The following is a 26,725-nucleotide window of genomic DNA, read 5'->3' on the forward strand; positions in this document are numbered from 1 at the left end:
GGCAGACACCAAGAAATGAACCCGGCAACAACTCTGCCACTGAGCCACCGTGGCCTGCCCTGGAGATGGTTCTTTCTCTCCATTTCTTGACACTCATTATGCCATATCTGTTTTAGGAGTTCATGTTAAACTTTGCCACTGCTTGAATATTAATGTCTTCTTTATTATTTTTCTTACAATGAGATATGTTGATGTGCGTGAAACAGTGTTAGTAAACATACAAATTATTATTTCTTAATTTATTACTCAAAGAACTAGTATTTATTGGCTGAGGTAGGTAGAGGGGTTTAAAAAACATAATTGTATTATGTTTGCTCAATTGTTCAGTATTCATTTAAAAATCTTATAAAATCTTAAGTACATTTTCGGTTTTCCTTTCAGCCTTTAAAATTTTTTTAGTAGGTTCAAGAGTCCGCGTCATTTCCATAGCCAGGAAAGCATTCCTTTCTAAAGAAAGACCTCCAGAAATTATGTAACAGCAGTGAAGCAGTAACATAGTCATATTCCGAATTAAAATAACTTTCAAGTCCAGTAATTTGTGACTAAAATATTGTTGCAAATATTGTTAAACAAAGTTTAATGGAAATGGAAGGTTTTATACCAAGGATACTAGACTAAAACACAGATGGGGAAATGTATTTAGAATGTTTTTCGGGGTTTGTCCCTATGAAACTTATTCCTGTAAAATAGGCTTGGCATATTGATTTGGTTGTCCCATTGCTTGTGAGAATATCAGAAATATCTGAATATTTCCTCCTTTCTCCCCAGTCCCCAAAGGGGACTTTGCAAATACTTCTGTATTCACTGTCCAGATTACTCTGGGATTGGGGCATCACACTAACCTGGAAAACCTATTCAAGATTCCATGTACTTATGGTTTCAACTAAGCTTTGACCATACAAGTTAAATTAGGAAATGTATTACTCAAAATATAAATTTTGCACCAAATAAACATCTCTCCCTTTGGTCTCGCACACAAGTTAAAGTTTTGAAATATGGACGATATCATCCTTAACGTGTATTCTGCTCTACCTTAGTCTTATCCAGTCAGCTTCCTTCATGGCTCTTCTTGAAGTCCCATCCCTTCTTCAGCTTTGTAAACAGTTACTGTATGGAGTACTGCTGACTTTCATAGCAGTGGCACAATTATTGTGAGGTACTTAAAAATTTTTTTTTGAGGGCGGGCCGCGGTGGCTCAGCGGGCAAAGTGCTTGCCTGCTATGCCGGAGGACCTCGGTTCGATTCCCGGCCCCAGCCCATGTAACAAAAACAAAGAAACAAAATACAATAAAACAAGAAAATGTTTAAAAATGTTTCCCTTTCTTCCTTCCTTCCTTCCTTCTATCCTTCCTTCCTTCTCTCTGTCTTTCCTTTAAAAAAAAAAAAAAAATTTTTTTTTGAATTGTGAAAAATAATATGTATACAAAACAATAGATTTCAAAGCATACCACAACAATTAGTTATGGAACAGATTTTAGAGTTTGGCCTGGGTTACAGTTCTACGATTTTAGATTTTACCTTCTGGCTGCTCCAACACTGGCGACTCAAAGGAACTATCAATATAATGATTCAGCAGTCATACTCATTTGTTAAATCCTGTCTTCTCTGTTATAACTCCACCTTCTCCTTTGACCATTCAGTTTAGGGTTGTTCGTGTGTTTCTAGGAATTTGTCCATTTCATCTAAGTTGTCTAGTTTGTTGGCGTATAGTCGTTCATAGTATCCTTTTATGATTTAAAAAAATTTCTTCAGGGTCCTCTCATTTCTGATTTTATTAATTTGCATCCTCTCTTTTTTGTCAGTCTAACCAGGAGCCACTGATTTTATTGATTTTCTGAAAAAAATCAGCATTTGGTTTTATTGATTCTTTTTTTAGTTCTTTTGTTCTCCAATTCATTTATTTCTGCTTTAATCTTTGTATTTCTCTTCTTCTACACACTATACTTTTGTGTATAGAATGAGGTAGCTTTGGTTTTATTAAAATTATATTAATCTTTTAAAAATAGAATAAGAATAGCTTGTGAGAGATAATATTTTGTAGGTAAAAGAAAAATGCTTTTATCTATAGGAATAATTTTCAGCTGGAATCTGAAAAGGTTAGAGAACTTTTTTCATTTTTATAAACGTTAGCTGAATCAGAAAATCAGACTAATTTAGATGAATAACTTTGCTTTTCATGTTCACTTCATTTAAACAGTTCTATCTTTAGGGACATTTGTTTCATGTAACTTTGGGTAAGAAATGGCCAAATCAGTATTGATGCTTTTTTTTCTCTAGCTTTGAAATGTTTTTAATGGTCAAATTTAGATAATTTAATTAAAATATTGATGTGACTTAAAATGGAATCCTACTTCTCTTACTTTATGTACTAAACCAGAAAATATGCATCTAATATGATTCAGTAATAACTATTTTTTTTGGCTAGATAGGAATATCATGATTTGAGTGGAACTTAATTTGCTCTTCAGGGCTACTTCATATTAAACAGTTTTCTTTACTTTACAGAAGTATCGGTATCAGGATGAAGAAACACCTCCTCAAGACCACATTTCCCCACAAATCACTAATGAGGTGATAGGACCAGAATTGGTTCATGTCTCAGAAAAGAATCTGTCAGAGATTGAAAATGTGCATGGATTTGTTTCTCATTCCCATATTTCACCAATAAAGGTAAGATAATAATTACTGTTTATTTTGTTGCTAAATGTTATATATCACTACATTGCTGGTATAGCTCATGCTCAGAGAGAACTGTTCTTTCATGTAAGATTTTGTCTCCTTCATTGATTTTAGTTTTGTAGTTATAGGGAATTTCATGGTACGTATTTGTATTCTAAATAAAATTTTAAAGTTATATTTTATCAACAATTTTTATTTAGTAATAATTTATAAAAAGTTCTATGGGGGATGTAGCTATTATATTTCAAAAACCACACATTGCAATATTTTTAAACACTTGTTTTAAATAGTAAAAAAAGGACAATAACATTATCTTTGAAGTCCAATATGAATTTTCCTGCTCACAGCCGCTTCTCCCTTTCTTCCCATAAATCCTGAATTTTGTATTTATCCTTTCTTTTCTTGGTAGTTTTACCACATAATTAGGTACCTACTTGATATATTGTTTTGGTTTGCATATTTTGAACTTTGTATAAAGTGGAATCATATTTATATATTATTCAACATTTATTTGGGAACTCAACATTATATTCCTGAGATTCATTATTTTCTCTGCACCAGAGTTTCTGTTTTATGAATATACTGCAATTTATCTTACTTTTGATGAATGTTGGGTTATTCCCAGGTTACTAATTTTAAAAAGTGCTCTTGAGAACAGAGGTTATGTATACATGTGTTTGCTGATTGTTTTTCAAGTGATTGTGTAATTTACGTTTTCAGCGACATTGTAAGAGAGTTCTAGTTGCTCCATATTGTCAATCAATACTTACCTTATTTTTGCCATCATTCTCTTGGGCTTGAATGGTAACTCCTGTGATTTTTTTTGGGGGGGAGTATGCATGGTCTGGAAATCGAACCTGGGTCTCCCAGATGAAAGGCTAACATTCTACCACTGAACTGCCTGTGCAACCACTCTTTGTGATTTTAATGTGCATTTACCTGATTATCATGAGGATATATTTATTGATCTTGCACATTTCCTATTCTCTGACATTCCTAGTCAAGATTTTTGTCCATCTTTGTATTCGGTTGTCCTTTTTCATTGATTTGTGGAAGTTCTTTATGTAGTTTCAGTAGTAATCCTTTGTTGATTGCATGTATTCAGAGTAAGGGCCATTTCTTCTCTTACTAATTTGGGTTGTTGATTCTCTTTGAGGGATAGCTTCATGCTACTGCTTAAAATTTTAATGGTTGTACCATTATAGATTGCTGTTTGGAGTTAGTGTTGGGTTGTTTTCTAGGGTTTTGTTCATTTCATACATGATTTCAAATTATTATTCATAATATTTATGTCTGTTACATATGTGTAGCCTAGTTTTCATTCTTAATATTGTTTATTTGTGCCTTTTTTTCCTTGATAATTCTTACAAAAGATGGTCAGTTTCAAAGATGGTCTTTTCAAAGAACCATCTCTTTTTTTGTCTTTTCTTGTGTGCCCACTCTACATACAACTTTAATCCTATCCCTCATTCTCATACACACATAAACATATATGACTATACACACACACACATAAATATATATACACCCATATATGTGTAAATATAAATGTATGGATAGCCTCCTTAACAATTGAAAATAGTTTTTGTTAGAAGCAATCTGTTCCTCCCTTAGGAAACTTAAATGAGAGACATACAGGGGAAAACTCAGTTGAATGTTAGTGGCAGAGATAGTTCTTCTGCTCCTGTTTTTTTTTTTCCCTTTTGCTTTCTATAAGTTTATTCTATTTTTTTTCTAGCTTCTGAAGTGGATTGCTTAATGCATTAATTATCAGCTTTCTTTTCTAACAGTATTTGAGATTATAAATTTTCCTCAAATAGCATTTTAGCTGTATTCCACAAGTTTTAATATGTAATATTATCATTCTAACATTTTCTTTTTATCTCCATTATGCTTTTTTTTTCTTTGCCCTATGAGTTATTTACAAATGCGTTTCTTGATTTTTAACATAGAACACGTTTCCTTTAGGATTACATTTTGTCAACTCATTTTCCCTTCTTTATTAGCTTGGTTTTATTAATTCTGTTCCTAACCTTAGTGGTTAGCCTAGAAAAAAATGTTTTTAAAATCTTCTTAATGCATTTATTTACTATTATTTTGTTTTGGATGTCTGAATTCCCTAGCCTAGAAATTTTAATGTACACATTTAACTTATTAAAACCTAAAGTTAATATCTCTTATCCTCATTGTAGAAACAACATAAGAATCTTAGAAGATTTAAATTTCAAACACTATCCTCTTGCTTTATATGCTGTTCTTTTTAGGCTATGCCTTTTTATCTCTTGACTGAATTACTCTAATTTATTTCCTATTTTAGCCCCAAAACTTTCCTAGGGTATATTCTTTTGTCTCTGATGTTTTGGATCTCTCATTGTTCTTATTGTTACATCGACCAAAGTCAGTTTTCACATGCCCAACTCTTAGGTTGTTTGGCAGGTCTTTTGGAATATTCTTTATGGAAAGGGTTTTAACACAGAATGATGTAAAAGGGAAAAATAGAGGAAGAAATTAAATTTTTGGAGTTTTCTGAAAAATAAAGTTGACTTTTGAGCAGGGCGTTGAAGGATGTGTATGAGATGCCAAGTTAGAGTAGGAGGCAGTTTTTGGGATAAATACATACAATAGGACGGTGATAATCAGAGGAAACTGAAAACATGCAGGTAAGTACATAATATTATAGCTGATTGTAGGGTGTTTGTTAGGAAATGAGGGCAATGTTTTGAGCTGAATGCCACCATGTAATATGCTAGTTATCTGTTAGGTTCTAATGGTGGTGTTGATTGTTCTCATTACTAGAATAATGAATGAAATAAGTCAGTGATTGAAAGTTACTTAATTGAGGGCTTGGAATAAAAGTAATTATGATCTTATAATTTAGGACTCTGAAAGAAAATTGGTCTTGCCGTTGCCAAAGAAGCTGGCAATGTAATGGTAAAAAATGGATAGATTTTGGGGGCTGAATAAGAATCTTTACAATATCCTTAGATTTTAAGCAGTCATAAATATAGAGGAGTAATATGAGTCTAACAAGAATAATATAAGATTCCTAAAACTGAAAATAAGCTGGAAAGTAGGAAAATCGGTCAGAACAACAAGTCAAACAAATAAACAGAAACAGGCCTTTTTCAAAATAGTTCAGAGCTAGATGCAGTGATTAGGGCATAAGTGCACTACTTAGTGTATGGGAGATTGCAGTATCCATTGAGAAAACAAAGAAGTTATTATTTTGCTTTTTGTCTTCAAGGGCAAGGAAAAGTATCAAGTAAACATTGTTAAGAGGGACTTGAAATCCAAGTTAGAACAGGGTATGTGAGCAGTAATTCTAAAGTGCACATTTCATCCAGTAGTACTGAGAATACTATCACATATAATTACCAAGCTGCAATTGGTAGTTTTTCAAAGATTGTGAGAAATGGTAGTAACAGAATAAGCCTTTTGAATTGAATGCAAGAGGAACAGAATCTTTCCCATTTTGAGTACATAATGGGCACTATTTGAAATCAGCTTTATTTTCACGTATCTGGAACATGCTAAAATTTGTTGAATTTTATCTGTTTCGCTTTCTTACCTTTTTTAGATGACCGTGGTATACTTAGGTGAGCATATATATATAGTTTACATGACAATTTGCCCACTAGATGGTGCTCCTACAGAAGACATTTGTTCATACATGGTCAGGGCTTTTTCTGGATAAATGATAAATCTTTGTACTTTTTCTCTGTCAGCTTCAGTTTTATTTTTTTTCAGTACAATTATAGATTTTGAAGTTTAATAATCTGCATTATAAAGTTTAAGGGATTAAGAAAATGTCTATTATGTTATGTTGGCTTTTCAGTACTTTAGCTTAGTAGTTACTTAGTAATTTTCTCTAGTGTTTTAGAATTTTAGAGTTTCAATTTCTTCCCTTCTCATTCTTCAACTTTAAAAATTTTTTTTCTCAGATTATTTGATGGTGGCCTTTGTTACCATATGCAAAGACTTTTGGGTTTACTTGTGAGTTTAGAAACAAGTATAAATAATTGGTCTGCTATCTTGTATAACATTTTGACCTATCTTTACCTCCATTTAATGTTATGAAATTAAATATTTTTGCAGTCATATATTTTTTCTTACCTCCATTTAATCTTCTGAAATTAAGCTTTTTTTGCATTCATATATTTTTCATAATCATATTTTAGGTTACATAATAATCATTGAATAGATGTACTTTGCTTGCTTTTGTTTTCTCCTGTTTAGGCTGGCTAGAATTCTATAGATTAAAATTACTTTCGCTAATGAATTATTATTACTTTTATCACTCTGTTGAAAAAGAAAAATTAAAGAAAACTATATAGGAAAAAGAATGTTAATTTTTTTATATATCATATCAAAATGTTAATAGTGACTCTTTTTGGTGGTGGAAACATTTGAGTATTATTTTTAAAATTCATGATTTTAAATAGACTTTCCAGCTTTTCAATAATGAACTTAAATTTTATTTTAATGGGTAGAGTTTATCTTTCAGCCCTACTATTCTGAAGCAGAGATCATGAGAAGTTGGTTGCCTTCTTCTCCTCCTAATCGAATCATGTGAAACATTTGTGATTTAGGAATGCACATGGTTTTGTATCCTTGTACTGACTGCTGGGTAATGAATGATGTGATCCTGGACATGAAAATAGGACATTTTCATAAGACAGTCTGTCTCAAAACTCAGGGCTGTTTTCTTGATGTGGGTGGATTTGAATAAAAAATCCATAAATTGAGAAGAATTTCCTCCCTGAACTTGGGGAAAATATGGAAAAGAGTGATCTGTAACATTAATTATTCCCAAGCTCTTTGGCACTCTAGGACAAGAAATATATGTCCATTAAGTGCTAACTGTGTTTGCAACTTGAGATAGGGGAGGTGGGTGTGACTTTTGTATTCATTTTCTCATACATACTAATTCAGAATAGTAGAGTTTATTTCAATTTTATGTTTTTTTCTTTCCCTGGTTTTTCATCAGACATGAATCAAGGCACAATATTTTGGGACCAAATCAATTGCTATAATATTTGGTATAAACCTTACTAATTAGTTTTTTATTAAGTACCTAATTCCTAGTAACACATTTCTTTTCAGAAGGTCTTCGGTTTTTCCTTCAGGGAGGACGCTTACTGTTTTCCTCTATTTCTCTACCTCCAAATGGTTAGGATAAGTCTGATAGGGCCACAAAATTGTTGGTACTGCCTGCACAGTCCTTTGGAGAAGCCCCCAAAAATTTCTGCTATAATTTCTGTACAGGCATTTTACCCCCAAAAGTGTCAACATGATTCTCAACCCTTATTGAGCACATGTCTGTATCTTGGTGATAGAGGTCATAGAAAGCAGGGGCCAACATTTGCAGTGATTGTAGTTTGCCAGTGCTGCTCTTCAGTAGGCTGCATATATCTTGTTGGTGCTGGTAAGCTCATAGGCAAGCAAGATTTTGTCAATCCATATCTGAAAAAATAACTGTGACTGCATTTGAGACTTAGAGTGTGCTCAATATGAACTTAAAAATGAATTACTCCATCGGTAAATTATCAAGTAACATTTTTGTTTGTATATGGTTTTTTAAATGACCATATATTAAAGTATGTCCCAGTTAGCATGGTTTTAAGAGAATAGGTTTAAAAGTCTGTGGTTCTTACAGTCGCTTAGGGGGAGTTTGTTAAAAAAGAAAATTCCCAGGTCCCATCCCTAGAGATTGTGGTGGGAAGGGGATACCAATTTATATTTTTAAATCAGCACCGCAGGAGATTCTGAGGTGGCCTTTTGCTACACTGAGATGCACAGACCTAGATATTAGATGTTAGAGAACGTCCATTTAGCAAATAAATAATACTATTTTGTGAACCTTAGTAATATTTATGTTGAATAAAACATTTTTGAATAGTTATAAAAGAAAAAGTTCAGAAGCATTACATTCTTTTGCTTTTTAATGAAAAATAGAGATTTATCTTAGGTCAGTAAATTTTTACAAATTCATAACATTGTGATCTTAATGTCTATAATACATGAGAGACGTAGTGCTGATAATTTTTTTGTTGATAATAGTTCTTTTCATCGTAAAAGTTCCAGAAATCAAATAGTACTCATTTTCCTAATTAATCTCTTAAGATGGATATATTGCATAAAATAATTGAGCTTCATTACAAATAGAATTCCCTTTATCATTAGATTCTTAGGGTTTAATGTAAGATAGTACCTTTAAAAAAACTTAGAGCTAAAAAAATAATAAAATTTTTTAAAAAACTCAGAACTGCTGATGCTAATTAACATAAGCTTCTTCCTGGTGTAGAAATGTGTTTGTGAATGACAAAAACCCCTGGAGTAAAATTATTTTAAATAATCATAATTGTTGGCAGAGAGAATCTTCTTGTATTTTTAAATTCGGTTCATATTTATAATTTATGTAAGCAGAGAAAATGCCATTGGATTTTACTACAGGCTGTGATTGAAACTTGGTAATCCAGGGTTTCTCCACCCAGTGCATTAAATCAGGCAGCCCCAAAAGGTCTATGCAGTCCAGTGTTTATAGCAGCCGTCTTTACCTGCTAATCGACCTCACTTCCTGGATTTCAGTCCGTCTAGTTATCAGCTAACAAAAGAGCAGCTTTTGGTTCCTGCAGATGCTGGTGAAAAAATAATCAGGAGAAAGAAATTCACCTTATGCCATCTTTTTGTCTGCAAAGATAAACTCAGCCGTCATACAGCAAACAGGTACAGAGGGAAAATACTGCTCTTTAATGAGAAGAAATTGTATAGAGAAATTGAGCATCATTTCTTAAGGCTTTTATTTTTCCTGTTCTGCAAATGATGCTGCTGTAATTCTAGCTGCAGTTTTTACCGATCATTCACCACTCAGCAGCTGGTAGAGAAGTAAGACTGCCTGGCAACCACCTGCAGGGCTGCAGAGATGAATTACATTTTTGGAAACAACACACTTCTGTACTCTCGAGCCAGTCGAGGAGGCAATACTAGCTCTTGCCATGGCTCAGTAGGCCCAAAGCAGAAACACTGGGCAAAAAAGGGCTCATCAGATGAACTGCAAGCTGAGCCAGAACCTTCACGCTGGCAGCAGATAGTTGCATTTTTCTCTCGAAGACACAGCTTTATTGACTGCATCTCGGTAGCCACCAGCTCCACCCAGGTAACATACCACTTGTTGAAATTATTTTTAGTATATTTCTGTTGACATTTGCTCTGTGCAAATGTCTTAGTACAGATTTCTTATTAAAAGCTATAGTCTTATGCACTGAAATCTTAGATGTGCAGAAATGTATGCTTTCAGTCCATCTATGCAGCTCTTTATCACAAAAAAGGGAAAACGTTTTCCCTTGTGCTCTTATGTAATGCCAAAAAAAATAGTCACAGATTTTGCTCTTTAGAAATATAAAGCCATTGATTTATATATTAAAATTTAAATTAATAAAGCTTGTCCCTTTATTTTGGACTGTGTTAAATGTAATAAAGTATGATGCCTAGCCAGAGAGAATACCTGTTTGACTAGCTTTTGTATGTCATTAAATATCCTTAAGGAGATTGTTGTGGTAAAGGAATAGAAGATAATTTGAAATGTTTCCATTGTCCAATGTTTGGAGAACAGATAAAATTTAATATAGTTAGTATTACTTATATTTATATCTTAAAGTTACATTTACTAAATTCTGGTTTATTCGAAGTGATTTGATGAATCCTTCCATTTCTATAAAATACATATTATCTTAGGTCAATTAGAAGTTAGTCAACTTGTGTAATTACATGGTTATGGGAATTTTTTTCAAATATTCAAATGACATTTTGAAGAGATAAGAAAAAATGCTGAAAGTCCCCAAATATTTTTTTCAAAAGTAATATAAAGACATCTTTTTGAAAAAGTGGCTATTAAAAAATAGGAAAAAAATAAATGAAAATTAATTGCTTGAGTGAAATTACCTATTGTTTCGGAATGTCAGGTTAGCATGGGGGGGATATTCTGAATTTTAAACTAAAACAGATATTCAACTTTAGTAAAAACAGAAGATAAAAATTAGTCTAGTTTAAAGACAAATTGAGAATGCTTTTGTCCTTTAACATCAATAATATTTAAATAATATTTTAAAAATTATACATATGCCGACACATTCCTTAGGGCCTCTAAAAAATGAATTGCTTTAAAATTATCTTTTAAAAATAATTGGAAGCAGCACAATAAATATAAACTGTACCTGTCCGTGGTTTCTTGTTTTTGGTTACTAGACTTGTCTTGTAATAGTTGTGATTTAAAAATAATCTCAGCTTTCTTAAGTAAAAAAATCTACATATTTTTCCTACATATTTGAAAGAGAAATAGAATTACTAGGGCAGTGAGAGTCAATTATTTTCATATAGGCACTGAAGTTACTTAGAATCCAAACTCATTTAATAACAATGGTTGTTTTAACTCTTAGATTGAAAACTGCTCCCCAAATTTAACTAATTGATTTTGGCTACTGTTAAATATATCAAAAAAAGAACACAGAGACCAAAGCTTTAATGTTCAGTTTTCTATGTGGCATTATTCATCATAGATTAATGAAAAGACAGGCATATTAATTCACTTAAAACTATTGAAACCACAGAATTACATTATCGTCACTTTAGAGAGCAAGAAGTTTCCATCATATTTCACTGTAACAGGATCAGAATTTTAATAATGGCCTCTATTTAAAATTGACAAAACTATTTTAAAAGGTTTTCCCTCTTTTTAGTTCAGATCATTTTTGTATACTGATAAATAAGTTATTTTAATTCATGCATCTTTCCTGATACTTGTATTTTTCATTACCTTTGCATTTCATCTAAAAGTGTAGACATAAAGTCAGAGGCTGTAGCTTTTATTTTTCCTGCTCTAGAATACTAGCATGTCACTTTTCAGTCTGTACATTTTTCTAACTGATGAAAGTTAAAGTTAGTTGGTTATTTTTATCTATCCAGGTATTGTGTTGTAATACATTAGAATTCATTTCACAGGACAAAATATTGGCTCTCAGTTGATGATAGAATATATTTTGGTATTTTGTCTACTGAGCTCGTATTGGGCAATTTTATTTTGTAGAACTAGAGTGGACTTGTATTTGTTAAAAAGAAAGTAGATAAATGAAATTTCATAGTAATTTACTGAGTACCTACCATATATACCTATGAACATAGTAGCATTATAGTAGCATGAACATAGTAGCATGATATTGTGTGGATTGATTACAGAGGTGATTATCAAGTCTCCCATTTCAAAGTTGTCAGAAAAATTATTTTCTGAGATTTGGTAGCAAGATTTAACTTTGAAGCTGATTCCTTATAACTTAGCCAAATAATACCTGTAGCAGATTTTGTAGGTTTACCATTAAATCATAAATGGTTTGAAGGTCATTGCTCTGTTTTAATATCCTCCCCCCCACCTATGATCTGCAAATTAAAGGGAATTAACTGATTAAATGAAATTGCTTTTCTTTTGGAGGTATCCATGTTCATAACTGAGATTATGTATGAGGTTCTACTTTAATATCTGGCATTTAGTAGGAATTCAGTTAATGTATTTTGAATAAGGAAAGCAGGTGGTTATAAACTTCAAGACCCCCAACTCTTATAATAGGCCTTGGCACATAGTTGTTGCTCAAAAAATGTTTATTGAATTAATTAGCTAATTTCCGTTACCTGGAACCTTGGTGTCTCATGATCTTCGGGAGCTATACAAAATGGCCTCATAATCCCATACTTCTTCGGTACCTGTATTTATTGGATTTTCTGCCTTCTCTCACAAGTGCTCTTAGTTCTTCCCAACAGCCTCTCTTTCTTCCTTTACTTCCCTTTTCTCCCACTCCATTCTTCATGTTATTTGGCTGCACAAATACCTTCATGTACCTGATTTCCTCACCCCTTTCAGTCTGCTCCCAAAAGTAATAATCCTGCATCTTACGAACTGTCTCTAATTTTATTTGGTTGTATCTCAAAAATTTACATTGTGGGGTGTTTTGTATTGGCTTGTTTTTGAATTTATGAATTGTGGGGGAAGACTGTGCATGAGGAGAGGATAAAGTTTCAGGAAAAAGCATCAGTAAAGCAGGAGAAAGTATTCTTAGACCTGCTTTTAACTGTTAGCATGCAAGGAACACATATTTTGGAGGCTGTTTATACTTTTATTATAAAGTTGAAATTATGAAATGTTAAATTAACTAATTTATAAGAAATTAATATTTTCTTTGTATAAGTTTTGGTATTCTGTGCATCATACTACTTATGTTCTCAGTTTTGAATAGTTAACTTAATATTGACAAAGTGATTACATTGTTGCCGAGCCCTCCTTGGTCCTGCCTCAGTATCACTCCTTTTCTCGCATGTAAGATCTCAATGCAAACCTACCCTGTTCTGCTTAACATATTCAGTCCTGTTCCAATCTAGGGTCAATTTTCATATTCAGCGCTGTCTTAAGGAACTCTAGCACAGTGCTTCTAGACTTTGCTACTTCATTAGCTCATACATGAAAAGTTTTACTTGGTAATATCAGTGCCTGCTAATAAGAGTAGTAGCCATATAAACTTTGGACCACTGTGAAGTTTTAGTCACCTTGGATGTGTGAATAACAGCTGTTCAAATATTTTGGGCTGCTTGAAAATCACTTACATGGGTCATTATAAGTATTCAAATAGGATCACCACCACCACCAAACAGTTGACATGCCAAATTAAGCTGAAGATTGAAACTCTGTCTTCCTAGGAGTGAATGAAACAGTCATGACTCATGACTTCCCATAATTGAAGTAGAAAAATAAAATTTTCATAAAAGTGAATATATTAGCCATGTAAGTGGATAATCTCCTTTTTTTAGAGGGAAAAACTATCCGAAATGCAAGAAAACACTGTTAAAAACCCTTGTGGGAAAATATATAGGTTCATTTATATTAAAAAAAAATACTGTTTGTCCTAAGCAGGTACATTCTAGATTATAAATAATTTAATTTTAAAGTTATACATTCGATACGTAATTTTTTTAATGGGGGTAATAACTAGTGATCTCATCAAGTTATTTGGATTATGATTTAATATATGTAGAGCACTTAGAATAGTGCATAGTTCATAGCAAGGACTACCTTAGAGTTAAGTATAGCTATTACTGTTTTATTTTTTGATTGTTAATTCTGATAGTCTATGGGCTAATTCAGTCATAAATGATTAGGAATTATAGCACCTAGAGTAGTGTAGTACATTTAAGAATTCAGTAAATATTGGTGACTTATAAAAAAGTGATAGCTTACCCTAGAGTTAATTTATGAGCCGCATATGCCAATATCTCCAATTCTAGGATTTAAGGGTGGGGCTTAAGGAGCCCCTCAGGTTCTTGGGGATACCCTCCCATCACTCCCTTCTGCAATTTGCTAAAGAAACCTATGACAAGAAGATGACTAAATTTAACTGATTATTCATCTCTTAACCAAGCTCCCCTAAGAATACCATCAGTACTAATCTTAAACCCTACATCCCTTTTAACCTCAATCAACACAAAATTTTCAAACTTTCCAGATCTTTTTTACTCATTTCCTTATCCCTATGTAACTTTGGTACATCCCTAATTTGTTTGAAACTCCCATCTCTGTCCACCTAAACCCTTTTACTCTGCCTTTGGAACTCCCAGTTTGTCATCAGCAGAATCTCCTTTATCCTTAACTTCTTCTGTGTTCATCCCACCTTTTTTCTCTCATGGAAATCTGACATTCCCTTGAGAATACTTTTTTCTAAGGCCCTCACAAAAAATGGAAGTTTTATCTCTCACACCCCAACCAGCATGGGACTAGCAGTGTAGTTGGTATTTAACTTGTTTATCATTGATATTTCTGGAAGGTTGTACCTTCTCCCTCTTTTAAAAAATACAGTTATCACCGGGCAGTATTTTCTACTTCCCTCCTTTTCTAGTTATTTTTATTCCTTCCCAATCATTCTTTCTTTCTTTTTCTTTTAAGTTTTTATTGTGGTAATGTTTTAGTTTGCTAGCTACCAGAATGCAATATACCAGAAACAGAATCGCTTTTAAAAAGGGGAATTTAATAAATTGCTAGTTTACAGTTCTAAAGCTGAGAAAATGTCCCAATTAAAACAAGGCTATAGAGATGTCCAATCAAAGGCATCCAGGGAAAGATACCTTGGTTCAAGAAGGCCAATGAAGTTCAGGGTTTCTCTCTCAAGTGAGAAGGCACATGGCAAACACAGTCATGATTTCTCTCTCAGCTGTATGGGCACATGGTGAACACAGAGTCATCTCCTAGCTTTCTCTCCCGGCTTCCTGTTTCATGAAGCTCCCTGGGAGGCGCTTTCCTTCTTCATCTCCAAAGGTTGCTAGCTGGTAGACTCTACTCTACTTAGTGGTGCTACAGCATTCTTTGTTCTCTCCGAATCTCCTTCATTCTCCAAAATGTTTCCTCTTTTATAGGACATCAGAAACTAATCAAGATTCACCCAAATGGATGGAGGCACCCCTCCATCTAATCCAGCTTAACAACCACTCTTGATCAAATCACATCGCCAGGGAGATGATCTAATTACAGTTTCAAATATGTAATGCTGAATAGGGATTAGAAGAAATGGATGCCTTTACAAAAATGGATTAGGATTAAAACATGGCTTTTCTAAGGTACATAAATCATTTCAAACCAGCACAGGTAACATATGTACAACATAACATTTCCCTTTTTAACCACTTTAAAGGTACATTTCAGGGATGTTAATTACATTCACAATGCTATCATCACTATCATGTATTATCTCCCAGTGACTTACTCATTGATGGTTTTGAACATATGGTTTACTATCTTTTTCTGTCCACTATTAATCATTTTTAGTGATTTTCAATATCCTGTGTGATCCATCCAAAAATGGTCCAGGTGTTTATACTTGGATTTGATTTGATGATGGCTAAGAGGAAGTTTGGCGCTTCTTAAGAATGATTTTGTTACTGTAAATTACCTAAGCCATTTTTATGTAGAACTATTACTTGAAAATTAGCTAGTCTACATTATAGTATTTTGTAAGCTCATTTATATTTCGAGAGGAATTCAAAGCACCCTATGAAAAAGTAGTAAGGCATGCATATATTTTTACACTGATAAAGAACATATTTTTACCATTAAAATTTTACTTGGTATCAGTTTCTTTAAAGATCTTTTACTGTGGTATTCTTTTTTACTTCCTGGCGCTGTTAATTAGATAACATTCTTATTCTTCCACTTTTACATCAAAGTTTAGAATTTTGAAAAATGTAAAAATAGTTGTTCAGACCATGTGGAGAACAGTAGCCTACAATTATCACCTTATTTAACAAGATTTAAATAAACCAACTGATGTGATAATTTTACAGATATATATGCAAATCATTCAGCAAAGACTGGACCTGTTTTTTACAAGTGTAAACCAACTGGCTGTGACATCTGGAAGCAGTGGAATTTTAGAAGCCTAAGGACAACTTCTGTTGCCTCTGGATAAATTTATTTAAAAGAGTTTTTTCTCCCTAATCCCTTAATAGGAGACCTACCTTTTTTTTTTTTTTTTTAAGTCTGTAGTAGGCCCCAATTTAGTCTCATTTCTGAAGGTTATATTTAGTATTTGTAAGATTTAAATACTGTTGACTCAGCCAGCTCTGGAGTGTAAAGACGTGGATGGTTTATGGCAGAGTTGGACCAATTGATTGCCTTAAAATTTTTTGTTGGTCCTAAAGAAAAAAAAGAAGAGATAGAGAGAGAGAACTGGAGATTATACTCTAGTATTTGAATTAAAACAGTTGTCTGTTTTATTTTTCTGTATGTAACTGACTAATCTTGGTAGATCCATTTAATATAAGAATGGGTTATAAATTTGAAATAGAAATCAGTTTAAAAGTATTTTGGAAGATAGAGGAAAAGAAAATAAGTTGCATACCAATATTAAGAGTAAATTGTTTTAGCTATACTAATGATACTGTGTAGCTGATTTTGGCGACATAACAGAAATCATCAATTTAATCAGTCACTATTTCCAGACCAGAAACCTACATACGGTATAGAGCCTAAATTCTTTCAGTTATAAGAACACAGCTTTATAAAATGTGTTTAAGGAACTCTGGGTGAAACATGAAATTTCTATATCTAAGAAAATACTATGTGTATTTCTTGTTGGTTTTTAAAAAATTGTCGCTTCCACAGTATTTTGGAGGGTGGAAGTGGGTAGTTTAATTTTATTATCATGGGCAGTGAAAGCATTGTAACAGAACTATGCCAACTGTAGTTAATAAAAACTAACATGAATGTTTTGAAGCGATTTTCTATTTTCTTCAATTGATTTAATCAACTCCCTTAAAAAAAAATCACATAAAGCAGGGTTCAGCAAGCTATGTTCTGTAGACCAAATCCAGCCTGCAGCCTATTTTGTACATAAAGTTTTATTGCAGCATCTCTTGCCCATTTGTGTGTATGTCAATAGATTCTCTCAGGCTATATCAGCAAGTTTGGTAGTTGCATCAGAAATTGCATGGCCCACAAAGGCTAAAATATTTACTCTCTGATCCTTTTTAGAAAAAAGTTTGTCAACCCTGACCTAAGAATTGATGGAGTATTCCGTTTCTTTTTTAGGGTATTATATATTGTCTGTATAGTAAAATATAGTGGTAATAATAAAAACAAAACAAAACTTTTTGAATTATTTTGAAGATAATCTTTAGAGGATGATGGCTGGGTTTAAATCTCTATTCTGCAATTTACTAAGTGTGGCACCTTGGGAAAATTACCTAAAGTCTATGAGTCTGTTTCTTTTTCTGTATAAAGAGGGTGGAAATATTACCTGTGTCAAGATTTACTGAGAATTAAATGACACAGTACATACAAAGCTCTTATCACAAAACCTGACATCAGTAAGTTGCCTACTATAATCATCTTCTTCATCACTTCTTCTCCTCCTCCTGCTCCTTTTCCCTCCCTGTAGTGGTTGTCAGCATCATCATTATTGGTTCCAAGAAATAGGTCTGGTCTTTTAAGCAAGGCTCTAGAGATGTGAAGAAGAAACCTAATTATGAAATAAGAACTTATGTCAAAACTAGAGAATTAATAACCTTGACAGTGTCCAGCCAAGAGAATACAAGCCATAGCAATTGTTTTGAAGATAATATAACATAGGAGGTTGGTTAACTAGATATCAGAGCACTGAAAAGGCTAAATGAAAACACCAAAGTAAAACAGAAACATTATCTGCAGGAAGTAACTGCCACTTTGGGGGAACAAAGGAAGCAAGTTGATGTTAGTAGATCCTAAACATTTTGGAGAAGGGCACCACAGGTTTTTAATATGGGTTTTCAGTGGGAACATTTACTTCCTAATGGAGCTTGGCAGAGAAAGAGATGGAAATCATTTGAGCACATGTACTTGACCACACAACATGTTTATTTTCAAACAGGACATTATTAGAATATCAGCTGTTACAAAATAAAGAACAGCATGAAACTGGCACAATTTTAACATTTCTGTGTTTCAGACCTTCTTTTCCAAGGTAGTCAAATGGTAAAACATCTTGAACACCTTCTGATTGGTGGTAGCTGCACAAGCACACATAAAGAACCTTTTAGCATAGTCAGCTATATATGTAGCATGAAAGAGGGGTAGAGGCACATAATCTAATCCTCTGAGTCACTTTAGAGTGCTGATGAAATCTGACTCTTGTCAGTCACATGATTTCATTCATTCAACAAATACTTATTAAATACTTCCTAGGCATTGGGTGTACAAGAAAGAATAGAACAGAAATCTTTTTGCTTTTATAGAATTTGTATTAAAATGAGGGAAAAGAGATGATAAACATGATTAAAATATGTAATATGCTGGCGAAAAAGTAAAGATGATAAGAAATGTATGTGTGGGGGGAAAAGAGAATTAATAGGCTACCAGGAGAGTCTTAATCTGGAGGATGATATTTGAGTAAAGACATGAAAGAAATTATGGAATTGAACCATGTGGATATCTAGGGCAAGAGCATTCTAGGTAGAGGAATTAAAAATAGAAAGGGAATACTTGTAAGATATTTGGGGAGCAGGAGTGAGGTAAATATGGCTTAAAAACCAAGGGATAGGTAATCGGGCTGGGGGACTATGTAATTGGCCTGAATCAAGGACAAAATCTTGTGTAGGAGATTCCTGTGTTTGCTAGGAAGCAGTAAGGACTTATTTTAGGTGATTAATCATGAATTTGAAGTCCATGATTGTGTGTGTTTCTCTAGCCACATTCTGATGAAATCAGGTTAAAAGCATGTTGCAGTTAACAGTTTCATCACTTTTTGTTAATTGTGTAACCATATGTTTAAATCCAAATTTTAGACCTCTGTGTACTTTAACACTTCAGTGGTTGACTCATCCTTCTACCAATTCAAAATGATTACTTGAATGTGGGTAGAATACCATATTTTCATAATGAAGGACTGATAACACAACTGAATTTCATAAACCTTGCTAGTAGAGATAGATGCATAAAGTAAATAATTTGTCTCTGTGAACTAATAGATTCACAGTCATGTTCTTGTAATAGATCATCTTCAGACCAATTTTCCTGTTTCCCCTTTTGCTATTTTAAAACCAAGAATGTGTATTTTGACACCTTTGATAATTTATTGTTTTAAAATATATATAGTTATAGATGTTTGCCTCTGAGTTACAGCAACGATGTCACATGCAGCTGATAAATACTTTTGTTTTTTCATTTCATCAGGTTATATTGAAAGAGGGACCGAGTAACTTAGATAAAGAATATTAACTATGCCATGCAAAAACCAAAAAGTTCTCATTGACCAACAGTGGCACTAGGGTAGTTATTTTTCCTTGTTATATTAGACAGTGATCCAAAAGATACGTTAATTTTTACATCTTATTTTCCTTAAACATATATTATAAATGTATTTAGACCTTCTTGAATCTTTTTGTATATTCTAACCTATCTACCTCATTCATGTAGTTTGCAGATGTAAGATAGAAGCAGTTATTAGTTACTTGATAATATGGTTTCAGGTATCTTTCTTTGGAGTTTCATTTTGTGCTAAGAAAGTCTTTTTTTTTTTTTAACTTTTAAAAAATTTTATAATGTAGCATATATACAAAGCAAAGAAAGAAAAAAGCAATAGTTTTCAAAGCATTCTTCAACAAGTAGTTACAGGACAGATCCTAGAGTTTGTCATGGTTTACCATACCATCATCTCAGATTTTTCTTTGTTGTTGCTCCGGATTATAGGAGGCTAGAAGGAACAAATATTTTTTTTATCATCACCATCAACTGCTTTTTATCTTTTTTTTGAAAAATAACATACAAACAAGCAATAAATTTCACAGTACATCACAACAATTAGTAGTAGAACAGATTTCAGGGTTTGGTATGGGTTACAATTCTACAATTTTAGGTTTTTAATTCTTGCTGCTCTAAGATACTGGAGACTAAAAGAAATACCATTTTAATGATTCGGCGATCATATTCATTTGTTAAACCCTACCTTCTCTGTATAATTCCACCATCACCTTTGATCTGTCTGTACCACTCTTTAGGGTTATTTGGGCTATGGCCATTCTAACTCTTTCATGTTGGAAGGGGCTGTCAATAATATGGGAGAGGGAGGTGGAACTTGCTAATGTTCTGGAGAAGCTGGGCCCTCTATGTTTTAGGAGTATGAAAATCATTTTAATAAATAATTTAGTGAGGAAAATTTCTAAAATGTATTCAAATAGCCTTGCAAATCTTTTATACCTGGGTTTAGCTATAATGTAACCGATCATTTTTAGTGAGTATTGTCTCTTAACAATCCTTTTTCAGTCCACACTCCCTATCAATCATCATATAATATGATTGGTATGTTCAAAATTTATCCTGATTTGACTACTCAACTATTTTCACAATTACCACCAGTTGGTATAAACCACTAATCACCCTCTCAGCTGGATTATCATGATAGCTTCCTAACTAATTGTCCCTTTTGTCTCTCCCTGTATCAGACAAATTTCATATCGCATAATAAAAACCACTTTAGCTGTTTTGAGCAGAAAGGATTTTTATAAAGGTAGTAGTTACAGTCAATGTACATTTATTGTTTGATGAGTGTAAATGTGCAGAGCACATTATGCACATGGTTTTACCTGATGGAGCTTCAGAACATTTTTATGAAAAGCCTGATATGTTTAAAGAGCTGATTTCCTAATTTTAAGGCCTTAAATTAGATGTAAAATGTGAAGTTGTAAAGAAAATAATAATCTCTAAAAGCAAATCAATTTAGACGTTTTTCAGAAAGCTGTCAGTGTGATACTATTTAAAAAGTACTTTTAAAATATGTGCAGTCGATCCAGTACTTTAAATAAATTTACCATTTTCTGCAGTACTCATTGAGACTGTTAATATTTTAGGCTCTGTTGTCATGGAAACAAATCTCTGAAGGCAGCCTCAGAGGCTAATGATTCCATGGTGTTGCTATGGATAGAAACAACTGAGACTGTTGTTAGTCACATGGTTAAGATTTAAAAAACAAAAACAAAAATGTCTCATTGGAGCTGATCTAATTGAGTCATACAAGTGGGGAAAAACTGGGATGATGGCATAGTAATACTTACTGTCTAATTAATAAAATATGTATGTAAGATTTTAAGTTTAAAATGCTTATGCTGGGTGTACAGGTAAGTTCAGTGGTTAGAATGCCCGCCTTCCATGCGGGAGACCCGCATTCGATTCCTGGACCATGCACCCCAAAAAATAAATAAATAAAAATAAAAATGTTTATGCTAAATTCTTTTCTGTCTTAACCTAAATATAAAGTGGTTATTGTAGAGTACTGCTTCATTGTATTAGAGTCTTAAGTTTGATATTTTCCCACTTTAGAATCTTTTACAGCTCCCCAGAATTTTACCATGTTCTTAGTCCTACACTCAAAACATCCTCTTGCCTCTCAGATCTAGTATTTATACTGTTCTGCATCAGCCAACCTTCATTTGATTATTTCTTATTTATTTAGAATTTCACTTTATTTTATGTACATTGAATGAATTAATTTGTTCTGCGATTCTTTGTTACCTGAATGAGTCATCAGTGGGTAGGGTGTATAAAGGTGGTGTAAATTATTGTAGGATGTTGTTTGTTTTTTTTTTTTAAACAAATGGGATTCCTAGAAGAGACTCAGAGACAGAACAGTATAGTGGGGGTTAGATGTAACCATTAAAGAATTTATAGTTTATCATAAAAGGTTTTGGAGAACAGCTGCCCATTGGGGAAAATTTTACACTTTTCCTTGAAAATTTGACGTATGCATGTAGATTTGTCTTTTTATTTATTTATTTATTTAGAAATATAACATATATACAAAAAAAGCAATAAATTTCCAAGTACATTTTAACAAGTAGTTATAGAACAGATTTTAGAGTTTGGTATGGGTTACTGTTCCATGATTTTTCATTTTTCCTTTCTAGCTGCTCCAATACTCTGGAGATCAACAGAAATACCAGTATAATGGTTCAGTAGTCATACTCATTTGTTAAATCCTTTCTTCTCTGTTATACTCCTTCTTCTCTTTAAGTAACATATATACCTAAAAGCAGTAAGTTTAAAAATACATCACAACAATTAGTTGTAGAACAGACTTCAGAGTTTGGTATGTGTTACAATTCCACAGTTTGAGGGTTTTTTTTTAATGTACTGGAGGCTAAAAGGAATATCAGCATAATGATTCAGCACTTACACTCATTTATTCAACCTGACCTTCTCTATATAACTCCACCACCACATCTGATCTTTCTCCTATTCTTTAGTGCTATTTGAGCTATGGCCATTCTAACTTTTTCATGTCGATAATATGGGCTAGGGGGATGGAACTAGTTGATGTTCTGGAGAGGCTGGCCTCTCTGCATTTCAGGACTTATCTGGTTCAGGAAGATTTGTCTGATTTTTATGTCAAAGTTGGAATATTAAATAAACACTTACCAACTGACCCTACTCTTAGGACTGGAGTGATTACTAAGGTCATAAGTTAACATGTTACATTGTGATATTTCAAACATTTTAAAAAATAAACTTAAATTGTACTTTGATAATTTTGACACTTTGGAAAATTATAGCCAGTTATTTTGTACTGTATCACTCAGTTTGAGTTTATTTGATGCTTTATGATTAGATACAAGTTATGCATGTTTGATAGGAATATCACAGAAGTGATGCATTTTTCTTATTACATCCTACCAGATAGTGTATGAATTCATATTGTCTCATTGCTGGTGAGACCAACTTTGATCACTTAATTAATTTCTCCACTCTAATTTATATATGTTTTCACTGGAGTCTGTCTGTCTGTGTGTGTTTATATGTGTGAATGTCCGATTCAAACTTTGATCCACTGTTTTTAAAATTCATTGATTTTTCTTGAATGAATTATTATTACGATGGTGGTTACCAAAGGATGATTTTGTAATTCAGTCATTCCTTCTGTATTTTTCAGTTGGTATTCTACTGTACGGATATTCTTTTTCTTCTCATTATTTATTTATGTGTTTATGTCATTGTGGACTCCTCAGTTCCTGTTTTATTCAGTGAACTTTATGCCATTATTATCATTTATTTTGGATCTCAAATCTTTCCAAATTTGGCCAATGGGTGCCCCTTGAAACTGGCTTCCATGTCTTTTGCTATACCCTTATTAATCTCTGAATGCTTATTGATGGCACAGCAATGTTTTAGGCTCATATTGTGTTTGCAGAAGTGCAGCACTGGAAATAGTCATTTTTCTGAGGAGCCCTGTTTTGTTTTTGAACATTGGAGAAGAGGTATTTAAAAACCAAGCTGTGGATACTAGGTATATTCCTGGTATTGGGGTGTTGCTGTTCCAGGTCTTCTTAGTAGACAGAGTTAAGGAATATATATAAGCATGTATGCACAAACATATATTTATGTTTATGTTTATTAAGATATTGTTTCGGTTTGCTAACGCTGCCAGAATGCAATGTACCTGAAATGGGTTGACCTTTACAATGGGAATTTATTAGCTTACAAATTTACAGTTGTTAGGGTACCAAAATGTCCATCTCAGGGGATCAGTAGGGCAATACCTAGACTCTGAAGACCAGTTACCAGCGAGCTCAGGCTCCCCTGTCAGATAGCAAGATACATGGTGACATGTGCTGGTCCTTTTCTCCCAGGTTTCGTTGCTCCTGACTTCTCCATGTGTGGCTTTTCCTCTGAGCTTCTCTTAATTTCATCTCTAATTTTTGTATTTTATCCTCTTATAAAGGACTCTAGTAAGAAGATTAAGATTCACCTTGAATGAGGTGGCTCACATCTCAGTTGAAAAAACCTAATTAAAACGTTCTGCCAATAATAAGTCTACACCCAAAATGGATTAAATTTAAGAACATGATTTTCTGGGGTACATAACAACTTCAAACTGCGATATGCCACTCTCTGGACCCAAAAGATACGTTCTTTCCATGAATAAAATGCATTCCATCCCAGTATCACAAAAGCTTTAAATCACTTCAGTCACAGTATTAAGTTCAAAATCATAAAAGTCTTAAATCACTTCAGTAACAGTATTTAGTACAGAATCACAAAAGCCTTAAATCACTTCAATAACAAACAGTGTTAAGTATAAAATCTCCTTAGAACCAGTTACAGCCATGGTCTGTTTTGGGGCAAAATTCCCCTCAGCCTGTGGACCTGTGAAACTTAGAACAAGTTATCTGCTTCCAGTATACAAAGAAGGGGCAGTTATAGAGTGAACATTCCCATTTCCATAGGGAGAAATTGGAAGGAAAACACTGGACCCAAACAGTCCTGAAAACCTGCACTGCATACTTCATTAGATTTCCAGGTCTGAAAGTCATCTATAGAATTATGTTTTCTTCCTCAGGACTTGATAGAGCAGCAACCCCACACTTTGTGCCAGTTTGAAACTGTTGTGTACCCCAGAAAAGCCATGTTCTTTAATCCTCATTCAATATTGTGGGTTGAATCTTTTTGATTAAGTTGTTTCCATGGAGATGTGACCCACCTGACTGTGGGTGGGACCTTTTGATTAGATGGTTTCCATGGAGATCTCTCCACCCATTCAAGGTGGGCCATTTATTGAGTTCTTTAAAAGGAAATCATTTTGGAAAAAACTTCAGAGCCAACACAGCCAACACAAAAGACTAAGACATTTGGAAATGCAGAAAAATGCCCCCGGAAAGCTGTTTGAAACCAGAAGCCAAAGACCCCAGCACATGCCAGCCACATGCCTTCCCAGCTGAGAGAGCTGTTCTGGACCCATTGGCCTTTCTTAAATCAAGATATTTTTCCCTGAATGCCTTAGTTTTGGACATTTTTACAGCCTTAGAACTGTAAACTTAAAACTTAATAAATTCCCTTTTAAAAAGCTATCCCCATTCTGAAGTATTGCATTCTGGCAGCTTTAACAAAGCAAATACTTTTCAAGGGCTTATGCAGAGACCCTGCTTTCTCCCAACACTGGGGTGAAGGCTCTAACGTCTCCAGGCATTGGGAAGACAGCCAAGCTCTTGGCTTCACCATCTTCAAGCAGCATCAGGGAGGTGGCTGAACATGAGGCCACACCTTCCTCAAGCATTGTGGTGGTAGCCGCATTCTCCCCAATCCCTGAGCAATATGCTCTCACCTCTCTGAAGCCTGGAATGGCAACACTGTTCCTGAACAACAGGACAAGGCCCACCATCTGTAAGCTCCAGAGCAAACTCACCCTTTCCATGTGTATTTGTAGGTCCACTCTCCTGGCCCCAGCTGTCTTTGCTACAGACTTCAGCTTCCATGAATCATGCCTTTTAAGTAATTTTTCCTTTAATATGTCCCTGTAAGTCCAGGCTGGCAGTGATTCCAGTCATATACATCTTGCACACAGCTTGGTTTCACATGCAGTACACCAGGGTCCCAACCTTCAAACAATAGGACTTTTCACAAATCCTTTCTGGATAACTGTATTTCCATTATTGACTTGCACTGAAATGGCAGTCAGTCTCTGGTTTCTTTGTACCCAAGAGTTCAGTTCTCAGCTTATCCCTTTCCTCTAACATTACACTATAACCTGCAAGGAGAAGTCTGGCTGTACTTTCCACATTTAATTTGGAAATCTCTTAGGCTAAATATCCAAGCTTGTCACTTTCAAATTCTGCCTTCCGTCTGACATCAGGACTCAATTTTGTCAAATTCTGTGCCCTTTTAAAACAAGGATCATCTTTCCTCCATTTTGCAATGACACATTCATCATTTCTGTCTAAGACCTAATCAGAAGTACCTTTAGCATCCATATTTCTATCAACATTCTCATCAAAAGCAATCTAGACCTTTTCTATTAAGCATCTCACAATCTTCTCCTTACTCACTTAAAAAGCCATTCTAGCATATTTGGTATTTGCATCTAAGTACCTAAATTCTTGGTACCTAAGTCTGTTATGGTTTGCTGAAGTTGCTGGAATACAATATACTAGAAATGGATTGGCTTTTACAATGGTGATTTATTAGCTTACAAATATACAGTTCTTAGACTGTGAAAAATGTCCACCTCTGAATATCAGATACTGGCAAGCTTGGGGTCCTCTGTCAGATAGCAAGGTACATGGTGATATCTGCTTATCATCCTCTCTGGTTTTGTTGCTTCTACTTCTTTCTTCTCCACCTGTGGCTTTTTCTCTGAGCTTCTCTTAATTTCATCTCTTAGATCCTGTATGTGGTTTATCCTCTTAAAAGTATACCAGTGAGGGCGGGCCACAGTGGCTCAGCAGGTAACGATGCTTGCCTGCCATGCCCGAGGACCCGGGTTCGATTCTCGGTGCCTGCCCATGTTAAAAAAAAAAAAAAGTACACCAGTGAGAGGGTTCAGACTCATCTTGAATGAGGTGGGTCACATCTCAGTTAAAATAACCTAACTCAAAGGTCCCACCAACAATATCTATACCCACAGGAATGGATTAAATTTAAGAACATTATTTTCTTGGGTGCATAACAACTTCAGACTACCACAGATGGTCTATAATGAAATTCATTATAATGCATTCATAC

The 26,725-nt window shown here is 33.9% G+C and overlaps 1 protein-coding gene across 8 annotated transcripts in view; it reads left to right on the forward strand.

Moving 5' to 3' along the window:
- Positions 1-26,725, forward strand: part of DLG1 (discs large MAGUK scaffold protein 1) — a 318,826-nt gene that overhangs the window by 92,601 nt on the left and 199,500 nt on the right. For 7 of the 8 annotated variants that reach the window (XM_077117938.1, XM_077117940.1, XM_077117941.1 and 4 more), the window contains exon 5: positions 2,506-2,670. In XM_077117938.1, coding sequence (XP_076974053.1) covers positions 2,506-2,670 — 165 coding nt within the window. Of the gene's footprint in view, positions 1-2,505; positions 2,671-8,820; positions 9,836-26,725 lie in introns of those variants that run through there. The other variant, XM_077117950.1, reaches the window with a different exon arrangement.

This window comes from Tamandua tetradactyla, chromosome 10, assembly GCF_023851605.1.
Source record: "Tamandua tetradactyla isolate mTamTet1 chromosome 10, mTamTet1.pri, whole genome shotgun sequence".
Taxonomy (NCBI): domain Eukaryota; kingdom Metazoa; phylum Chordata; class Mammalia; order Pilosa; family Myrmecophagidae; genus Tamandua; species Tamandua tetradactyla.